This window comes from Salarias fasciatus, chromosome 17 (genome assembly GCF_902148845.1).
Source record: "Salarias fasciatus chromosome 17, fSalaFa1.1, whole genome shotgun sequence".
Classification (NCBI taxonomy): Eukaryota; Metazoa; Chordata; class Actinopteri; order Blenniiformes; family Blenniidae; genus Salarias; species Salarias fasciatus.
The window spans coordinates 16191545-16202494 of record NC_043761.1 but is presented as its reverse complement, the minus strand read 5'-3'; the positions used below and the strand labels follow the sequence as shown (position 1 = coordinate 16202494).

The 10950-nt window shown below is 51.0% G+C and overlaps 1 protein-coding gene across 1 annotated transcript; it reads right to left on the bottom strand.

The window, feature by feature from the left end:
* Nucleotides 1-416: 416 nt before the first annotated feature.
* On the bottom strand, nt 417-10734 carry dera (deoxyribose-phosphate aldolase (putative)). The gene is made up of 11 exons (XM_030114081.1): nt 10651-10734; nt 9283-9328; nt 6210-6307; nt 5617-5765; nt 5254-5385; nt 4344-4371; nt 3657-3741; nt 3235-3363; nt 2086-2198; nt 1230-1379; nt 417-527 (listed from the first exon to the last, which is right to left on the bottom strand). The coding sequence occupies exons 1-11, from the start codon at nt 10732-10734 to the stop codon at nt 471-473; spliced, it is 1071 nt and encodes a 356-aa protein (XP_029969941.1). The 3' UTR covers nt 417-470.
* Nucleotides 10735-10950: the final 216 nt, after the last annotated feature.

Sequence of the window (10950 nt, the reverse complement as noted above, 5' to 3'; positions counted from 1 at the left end):
CTGGACGGATCTGATCAGATCCTGGACCGGATCTGACCCGTTCCTGGACCGGATCTGACCCGTTCCTGGACCGGATCAGCTGGTTTCATTCCCTGCTCTGCTGTCCTCAACAAGCTGCTTCTGGCCTCATTTATTCTGCTCCAGTCAAGGTCAGGGTCTCAAGGCTCGGCCGTGACGTTTTAATTCCAGAACAAAAGAAAGTTTTCTGCCTTCAGACGAACCCTCAGATCTTAAACTCACTTAACCCCGATTAATCCTCCGGGTTCCTCCAACGCCCCAGATTCCCACTAATGAAACCAACAGCTGGAGTCCGGATCAAGTTCGGCTCGCCGTGTCAGGACGGCCTGCTGGGACGGCGCAGAGTTCTTTCAGAGTGATCAATAATTATCAGCCATGAAGAAGCAGGACACCAAGCGTCGTCTTTATCACGGACTTTATTGTGAAAAGCGGAGAAGCCGTTTCCTGTGTGTTCAGGCCAGAGGAAGCTCCTGATAGGCTGCGTAGCGTCCCGTCACCTGGTGGGAGATCTGAGAGCAAACAAGAACCAAGACCAGATCAACCCAGATCGATCCAGCTCCGCAGAACATCCCAGAACCAACCGGCACCCTGCTGTGAAGAAACCCACCATCAGCCGTCCTCATCAGGACGCCTCGTCTGAACCCTGCCTCTGCTGCACAGCAACCTGGACGCTAATGCTAACTGCTGAGTCCTGTCCGTGGATGCTAATGCTAATGCTGAGTCCTCCTGTCCGTGGATGCTAATGCTAACTGCTGAGTCCTCCTGTCCGTGGATGCTAATGCTAACTGCTGAGTCCTCCTGTCCGTGGATGCTAATGCTAACTGCTGAGTCCTCCTGTCCGTGGATGCTAATGCTAACTGCTGAGTCCTGTTCGTGGATGCTAATGCTAACTGCTCAGAGTCTTCCTGTCCAGACTGACTGAAACGATGTCAAAGGGCTACCTGTACAGCTCCATTACTTCCTGAAGTTCAGACAGCACCTTTATTTCCTGTGTTTCATGATAGGATGAACTGATTAATCCAGGTGTGTCAGACCTCAGTAAATGGCCAGACACACCTGGATTAATCAGTTCATCCTATCGTGAAAGACAGGAAAGAAAGATGCTGTCTGAACTTCAGGAAGTGATGGAGCTGTACATATAGTCCACTGGTGTGCTTTTCTGGGCCTCGGGCCTCATGTTGGACTGTGGCGATGGACCCGCTGTTGCTCACCTGCCTCTCGATGTCGGCCAGCAGGCTGCTGGCCCCGAAGCGGAACAGGTGTGGGCGGAGCCAGTCGCCGCCCAGCTCCTCCTTGATTAACATCAGCCACAGCAGAGACTCCTGAGCCGTCCGGATGCCGCCCGCTGGCTTAAAGCCCACCTGCCACACACACACACACACACACACAACACACACACACACACACACACACCACACACACACACACACACCACACACACACACACACACACCACACACACAGTCTTGTATTTCTATCCTTGTGGGGACCGTCCATTGACTCCCATTCATGTCTAGCCCCTAACCCCTGACCCTTACCCTAACCCTAACCCACACCACAACAAAGCCTAACCCTAAAGAAATGTTTTTGCACTTTACTTTTTCAGTAACAAAAACATGGTCAAGAAACACTGTTTCTCCTACTTAGGACCGGAAAAAGGTCCCCACAAGGCACGTCGTTCCACGTTTTGCTATCCTTGGGGGACATTTGGCCCCAACAAGGATAGAAATACGAGAACACCACACACACACACACACACACACACTCTGAGGGTTTCTACAGCTAAAATGAAATAAATGCACTAAGACCTTGCTGAACCTCCAGGAAAACAAACCCTCTGCTTCATTTTGAGGCGAGTGTAATCAGAACATAAAAAGCTGTCAGTCGCTTCAGAAGACACATGTTCTGCTCGTTCAGAAGACACATGTTCTGCTCGTTCAGAAGACATGTTCTGCTTGTTCGGCGGTGGAGGAACAGAGCTATGACGAGTCCTCTTTCACAGGCTCTCCTGAAGCGTGGGATCTGGTTCTGGTCCCGGCTGGACGGGTCCAGGAGGAGCTGCTCTACCTTGTGGCCCGTTCGCAGGAAGTAGTCCCGGATGGCTCTGGCCATCACCACGGCGACGGGATAGGTGGCGTTGACGGACTCCTTCCCGGTGGAGGTCTTGATGAAGTCTGAGCCTGGAGGGAGGCGGGGCAGACGGCAGATGCCGATGAAGAGGAGGAAGATGGCGAACACAGGCCAGCTGCACGCTCATCAATAAAAGCCTTCATTTCTCTTTCCATTCCTTCATAAGCAATTACATTTCATCAGCGTCCTGATAAAAATAGAAAATGAAAAGGCGGCGGCAGAGAGAAGGCCGTCTGGATAATGACTGCTCATTACAGCAGAACAAGATGAACACTGCGCAGTTCATTAGAGAGCCGGTCCGTGGATCCCTCCCTCACTGCCAGGATCCTCCACGCTGGTTTTTGGGGAGTCTTAATTACCAGATAATGGATAACGGTTATTAAATGCGGGTGGCGGTAATGAAGCTGTGGCAGGGGGATGGGGGGGGGGCAGCACGGGAAAATAGCCCGCATCGCAGATTAATAAGTTTAAATATCATTTAATTCCAGGAATCTCATACGCAATTCATAGGAACAAGGGGAGATTAAGGAGCGTGACGACAAAACCAATGCATCCTAATAACGATGTCTATCAGGCCTACCCGCCCCATCAGGGGACGGCTGGTCACACGCACTGAGGGGGGGGGGTCCCACAGCCATGCGCTCAACTCACAAAGAAAAGCTAGACAACAGTGCCATCCTGTGGACAACAAGAGGAACTGCAGCAGGAGTTTAATCACTGCTGTGAAAGACAGTGAGGGTGGAGCTCTAGAACCTGGTCTCTGGTCTGTGATGAGCTCTAGAACCTGGTCTCTGGTCTGTGATGAGCTCTAGAACCTGGTCTCTGGTCTGTGATGAGCTCTAGAACCTGGTCTCTGGTCTGTGATGAGCTCTAGAACCTGGTCTCTGGTCTAGGACTGGTCTCTAGAACCTGACTGAAAGACTCGAACAGGCCGCTTTAACATCAGTGTTCTCGAAGCTGACTCCAGCAGCTTTCTGCAGGACTTCAGAGATGAGGGAAGGCTGGATGTTGGAAAACGTTCTTCACAAAGGAGCTCCGCCTGCAGTGGACCCGGTGGACCCGGTGGACCCGGTGGAGCAGACTGACCTGCCATCATGGCCACCATGCTGGCCTTGTAGACGTTGGTGAAGGTTCCGAGTTCTCCCACAGCCAGGATGGTCTTCATGTGGGCGTCTCCACAGACCTCTCGAAACTGGCGGATCTCATCATACATGGCTGCAGGCATGAAAAACACACAGACGCAAATATCATGAGAACACGAAAGAGGAAGGAGGTGCAGGCGGAAAACAACATCCTGCCGTCAGCGGATGGAAGAAGACAGCAGGCAGCCATGGCTATCAGAAAAGCGAACAAATGTAAGAGAACAGGGTCTCTCTGTTTGTGGTCTGTTCAAACATTTACAGACGGTTCAGCTCCCAGCAGTCAACATGACCTTCAGCTCTGCTGTGTGTGCACTGAAGCAGCAGCAGCCGGTTTGGTCTGCAGGGCGGTCGGCTGAATTAACACACCTTCCCCACTGTCCTGTGAGGGCCAAAGTCTGCTGATGACGATGTCGATCTCCGTCGCTCCGTCTCTCACCGCCAGACGCACTTCCTGAAACCACAGAAGAAAACTCAACATAACTGTGAGGAAAAGGAAAACTCTCACTGCAGACTGGTTTCACTGCACCAGATATCAGCAGGCGCCATGTTAGACTCTACAGCAGCCAAAACCTCTGCAGCACCGACAGCTGGACCAACCCGGACCGGTTGAAGAGTTCTCAATTTAAATGTGAAAACAGAAAACAGAATCTATCTGAATGCGTCTGAAAAGACGTTCAACAGTGAAGAGTGATGTCCTACTGGGGAGATTATCTTGCTCTTAGCACTTGTTGGAAATAAGACTAGAACCACACTTCAGAACAGTTCTACTCTACAGAACTCCAGTGTGACCCCCCCTGGGGTTCGGCGCCGGCCTCAGCTCCCTGTCCAGCAGAGGACTGGAGAACCAGATCAGCCGATTGGTGGGACCGTGGACCTGAGTGGCAGGCTGGTCTGGAAAGACTTCATTATTCCCCCTCAAATCAACACCGTGCTGAGTCAGTCCAGCCCACGCTACACCCCAACACTTCCCAGCAGGCCTGGAGTTTTTAGATGAACATCAACAATCATTCACACAACAGTTTCTCTTCAACACAACATCAGACTGTTTCTGACCTGCAGGCGAGTCTCCAGTGGTGTTTGGCTGCTGGGAACCCGGTGGCAACTGAGAAGAGGAGAACACCGTGACAGGAACACCATGACTGGAACAGCAGGACAGGAACAACAGGACAGGAACACCGGGACAGGAACACCGGGACAGGAACACCGGGACAGGAACACCGGGACAGGAACAACAGGACAGGAACACCGTGACAGGAACACCAGGACAGGAACACCAGGACAGGAACACCAGGACAGGAACACCGGGACAGGAACACCGGGACAGGAACAACAGGACAAGAACACCGGGACAGGAACACCGGGACAGGAACAACAGGACAGGAACAACCCGGGACAGGAACACCGCGACAGGAACGCCGCGACAGGAACAACGGGACAAGAACACCGGGACAGGAACACCGGGACAGGAACACCGGGACAGGAACACTGGGACAGGAACAACCAGGACAGGAACAACAGGACAAGAACACCGTGACAGGAACACCAGGACAGGAACACCAGGACAGGAACACCGGGACAGGAACACCGGGACAGGAACAACAGGACAGGAACACCGGGACAGGAACACCAGGACAGGAACAACAGGACAGGAACAACAGGACAGGAACACCAGGACAGGAACACCGGGACAGGAACACCAGGACAGGAACAACAGGACAGGAACACCAGGACAGGAACACCGGGACAGGAACACCAGGACAGGAACAACAGGACAGGAACAACAGGACAGGAACGCCGCGACAGGAACAACGGGACAAGAACACCGGGACAGGAACACCGGGACAGGAACACCGGGACAGGAACACTGGACAGGAACAACAGGACAAGAACACCGGGACAGGAACACCGGGACAGGAACAACAGGACAGGAACAACAGGACAAGAACACCGTGACAGGAACAACGCGACAGGAACACGGTGAGAGACTGAGCAGGAACCTACCTGAGGCACAGGTAAGCTGCAGTTGGCTGCTTTCAGAGATTTTACGGCATCGGCTACTCGTGATGGATACACACACACTGCTGCTGTTGTCACTCCTGAAGAACACACACACACACACACACACACACACACCACACACACACACACACACACACACACAACACACACACACACACACACACACACACACACACACACACACACACACACACACACACAACACACACACACACACACACACACACACACACACCACCAATCTGAAACGTTCCTCCATGTGGAGCAGGAAGTGTGTTTCTTCACGTGCACTCCAGGGGAGCCACACCCTTTGTCGTGCATGTGAATCTCCTCCAGCAGGTCGGCTCTGATTGGCTGGATGGCCTTCATGCACAGCCGGTGCACGTTGGACGGCGTGTCGTCTCCAGATAGAGTTGTGAGGTCGATGCAGGTGACGGCCTTCAGCAGCCACGCAGTCTGCAGGACAAACGCATGCTAGCAGTCCGGGGTGGGATGGGGGGGCGGGGGGTCCACACCCCTCCACACCCCTCCACACATGCTCTACAGTCACAATATATTCAAACCCAGATTTATATAAACACATTAATTCATTTCTAAAGCCAAAGAAATGCTTCCAGATATTCCTCTAAGTCCAAACCAAACATATCCAGACTTGGGTGGATGCTGAATGTGCGGCTCGGACCCAGCCTTCCAGACGGTCCAGGGTACTGGACTATCTGTCCAACACGTCTAAGTCAAAACACACTCAATGGTCCACAGGGGGAAAAGATTAGACATGACTGAATATTTAAATCACAAGTTTTATGACGAACTCCTGGATAAAAGATAAAAACTTGAACAGCACAATACACATTACAATGAGAGTGGACTAGAAAGCTGGATCCTGGATCCTGGAGTCACCTGGAACTGCTTCCTGGGGATCTTCTGAGCCTGGAGGTGCTGGGCTCTCTTCTGGACGGCCTGAGTGTTCACCCTCACTCTGGAGATCACCTCCAGGTCTGGAGAATCAAACACCTTCCCTTACTTCAGAAACACTGCAGCTCAAATCACCACATTCACCTGGATAACCATGAACGGACGATAGCTACGGGGGGGGGGGGGGGGGGGGGGACATTTAATCACAGCTGAATTAAACTTCTGACAGTTTACTCTGGGGCAGTGTTCACTTTCAGCTCAGGTGATGCAACATCATTATTTTATGTGTCATTATTTGGGGTAATTTTCTTGAAATTCACCAGATTATCAAGATTAGGAAACAAAATCTCTTGTATGCTGACGTCACAGCAACAGAGTCCAGGTCCTGCAGAGCTCTGCTGTGGATGGAAACAAGAGGAAATCTCCAAAACTCCCTGACTGGAGACCAAATGATTCACGCTCCAGTGGTGCCAGATGTTTCCAATGTGATGTGGTGTGATGATCAGCTGAGACCTCCTCCTAGACCCCTGTCCAGACCAGACCCCCTCCTAGACCCTGTCCAGACCAGACCCCCTTCAAGACCCTGTCCAGACCAGACCCCCTCCTAGACCCTGTCCAGACCAGACCCTCCTCAGACCCTGTCCAGACCAGACCTCCTCCTAGACCCTGTCCAGACCAGACCTCCCTCCTAGACCCTGTCCAGACCAGACCCCCCTCCTAGACCCTGTCCAGACCAGACCCCTCCTAGACCCTGTCCAGACCAGACCTCCTCCTAGACCCTGTCCAGACCAGACCTCCTCCTAGACCCTGTCCAGACCAGACCTCCTCCTAGACCCTGTCCAGACCAGACCCCCTCCTGGACCCTGTCCAGACCAGACCTCCTCCTAGACCCTGTCCAGATGAGGACCCCCTCTAGACCCTGTCCAGATGAGACTAAACCATGTTTTCTCCAATTGTTCTTAAAAAGTTTCCGTCAACACAGCAAATATCGACATCTTCAACAAGAAGTTCCCCTGTAGTTCTCACTGTAGTTTACCGCTGTAGTTTATTGCTACTGATTCCCCCTGTAGTTTCTCACCACTGAGTACCCCTGTAGTTTCTCTCTGCAGTTTCTCCCTGTAGTAGTTTCTCCCTGTGGTTTCCCCTGTACTTTCCTCCTGTAGTTTCTCGCTGTAGTTATTACTACTGATTCCCCTTGTAGTTTCTGGCTGTAGTTTCTCACTGTAGTTTCTGGCCTGTAGTTTCTCTCTATAGTTTATCCCTGTAGTTTCTCCTGTAGTTTCTCTCTGTAGTTCTCCCTGTAGTTTCTGGCTGTAGTTTATCTCTATAGTTTTCGCTGTAGTTCTCCCTGTAGTTTCTCCTGTAGTTTCTCTCTGTAGTTTCTCCCTGTAGTTTCTCGCTGCAGTTTCTCGCTGTAGTTTCTCCCTGTAGTTCTTATCTGTAGTTTCTCGCTGTAGTTTCTCCCTGTAGTTTCTCCCTGTAGTTTCTCTCTGTAGTTTCTACCTGTAGTTTCTCCCTGTAGTTTCTCACCTGTAGTTTCTCCCTGTAGTTTCTGGCTGTAGTTTCTCCCTGTAGTTTCTCCCTGTAGTTTCTCCCTGTAGTTTCTGGCTGCAGTTCCTCCCTGTAGTTTCTCCCTGTAGTTTCTCTCTGTAGTTTCTCGCTGTTAGTTTCTCCCTGTAGTTTCTCGCTGCAGTTTCTCGCTGTAGTTTCTCCTGTAGTTTCTCTCTGTAGTTCTCTCTGTAGTTTCTCTCTGTAGTTTCTCCCTGTAGTTTCTCCCTGTAGTTTCTCGCTGTAGTTTCTCCCTGTAGTTTCTCCCTGTAGTTTCTCCCTGTAGTTTCTCGCTGTAGTTTCTCCCTGTAGTTTCTCCCTGTAGTTTCTCCCTGCAGTTTCTCGCTGTAGTTTGTCGCTGTAGTTTCTCGCTGTAGTTTCTCCCTGTAGTTCTCCCTGTAGTTTCTACCTGTAGTTTCTCGCTGTAGTTCCTCTCTGTAGTTTCTCCCTGTAGTTTCTCTCTGTAGTTTCTCGCTGTAGTTTCTCCCTGTAGTTTCTCGCTGTAGTTTCTCCCTGTAGTTTCTCCCTGTAGTTTCTCGCTGTAGTTTCTCCCTGTAGTTTCTCGCTGTAGTTTCTCCCTGTAGTTTCTCCCTGTAGTTTCTCGCTGTAGTTTCTCGCTGTAGTTTCTCGCTGTAGTTTCTCGCTGTAGTTCCTCTCTGTAGTTTCTCCCTGTAGTTTCTCGCTGCAGTTTCTCCCTGTAGTTTCTCACCACTGAGTACCCCTGTAGTTTCTCTCTGCAGTTTCTCCCTGTAGTTTCTCCCTGTAGTTCTCGCTGCAGTTTCTCCCTGTAGTTTCTCGCTGTAGTTTCTCGCTGTAGTTTCTCCCTGTAGTTTTCTCCCTGTAGTTTCTCCCTGTAGTTTCTCGCTGTAGTTTCTCGCTGTAGTTTCTCGCTGTAGTTTCTCCCTGTAGTTTCTCGCTGTAGTTTCTCCCTGTAGTTTCTCGCTGTAGTTTCTCCCTGTAGTTTTCCCTGTAGTTCTCGCTGTAGTTTCTCCCTGTAGTTTCTCGCTGTAGTTTCTCCCTGTAGTTTCTCGCTGTAGTTTCTCCCTGTAGTTTCTCGCTGTAGTTTCTCCCTGTAGTTTCTCCCTGTAGTTTCTCGCTGTAGTTTCTCCCTGTAGTTTCTCGCTGTAGTTTCTCCCTGTAGTTTCTCGCTGTAGTTTCTCGCTGTAGTTCCTCTCTGTAGTTCCTGAGCTACTCAGTCACGTGTCCATGCAGTCAGGTCACCCCCCTCTGCAGTGCTGCAGCTAACTGAGTTCCCAATGCTCCACTGAACAGATCCGCTCCACACAGAACCGGAACTCACCAGCTCCGTCCCGGGTTCCTGCCCGACATCTCAGCCCGAGAGAGCGCGCGACACGACCTGCAGCACGGACCGGTGTTTTGGATTCAGTAGTCCCCGTGTTAACTGGTGACCTTTTTCCTCCAGCAGACGTTAAACACCTGGCAGGAATCCGGATGTGTCCTGGTGGACGCCGTTTAATCCCTTTCACAATAAAGTTTTAAAGTGTCGCACCTCCAGTGAGCCTCTGTTCCCGCTTCTCTAACGAGCCAGCGCGTGACTGTCACTCAGCTGCACGCGCTCCGATCACACCGGGGTCCTGAACGTCGCTCTACTACGTCACTGCTAAACAGGAAGCAGTGGTCTCTCTCTCTCTCACACACACACACACACACACACGCGCGCGCGCGCGCGCGCTGTTTCCGGTCTACAGCTCCGCCTGCTGCTGTCAAATCTCGCGAGGAAAAAGCGTCTGAAAAAACTGTTTAAATGCAGATTCATTTAAAATTAAATAAAATGCAAGTAAACTCAGAATAATATTGACCTACAAATGAAAAGTATTAAAAACATTTTGAAATTACATTCTTCAAACATTCACGTCACTCTTTTTTTCAAAAAAGGCAAAATGCACAAAAAAGTAACATAATGTAAACATGCTTATACGTTTTTTAAACCATTAGTGACAATCATAAAGAGGGTCGTAGTTTTAGAATCAAATTCAGACTGTGGTTTACACAGTTTGTTTTAAATCAAATGTCCTCTGCCAGGTGTTGTTTCAGTGTTGTTTTCATGAACCCGTCCTCCATTTTTCTTACCTCCAGGAAGCCATGCAACCGTTTCTGGATACAAGACCAAATAAAAAAAGCATTAAAGCAAATAACAATAATCACAGCCTGGTTCAGTCTCCTTAGCACTCCTCCTGATCTCGTCCACACGTCTCACCACGATGCCCTGCTTCCACGAGCTTTCGTCTGACAACTGGTCTGCGTATCACATCAATCACTGATTCTGGCCCTTCCTGGGCAGGAAGTCCTTCCAGCATGGGGTCCTCTACCTGAGTCCTGGAGCTGGAGGGTTCTGCAGGATCCACCAGAGTCCTGGAGATGGAGGTTGTCATTGGGACCATTTTATGGATGTGTTCTTGGAGGGATGATGTTTCTTCCTGGATGGTGGTTTTGACCTTGACCTCCCAGTACTCGGGCCTCCAGCCTCAGGACCTGGGACTTGGGGTGGAACCCCTCAGCATTGTGAGGAGGTTCCTGGTCTTGATATCGGTTAGCTCTCATCTCTTCCAGTGTCAGGACATTATACCAGCTGGGTAATCTGATTAATCGGTAGAACATACTGTGCATACATTAATGTCCTGAATTTGATTCCTGTCACTCAGCTGACGGTTCAGGACCTGTCACCCTCTGGAGGGATCTGGCTGTGGCTGACCTCTTGACCTCTGACCTCGGGCTGCTTCATCCTGTGGTTCTCCAGGTATCTGGAGCTTCTTCCGCAGCTCTGATGTTGCCTTCAGGTGGTTCAACCCTTCAGTAGTGACCATCGTCCCTCTGCTTGATACCATCCGTCCACACTGATCCAGTCCCAGAGCCGTACCCATTGTCCCTGCTGGATGTCCTGGTGAGGGGACTCATCGAGTCCATGTCCGCTCTCTGCTGGCTGCAGCTTGATGTCGCCCATGTAGAGGAGGTGGACTGATGGACTGTTCCACTGTGGAACCGGTTCCTGTATCCAGTCCTGGTGATGGTCTGGCTGAGGGGGTTCAGGTCTCTGCAGGGACAGCAGGGGGGACAGAGCGTCTCATTGGTAGCTGCATCTTTGATGCTCTCCTCTGCCGCTGGCTCCAGTCAGCTTCCACTTAGCTTCCAGAGTTATCGGTCCAGGCAGCTCAGGTTG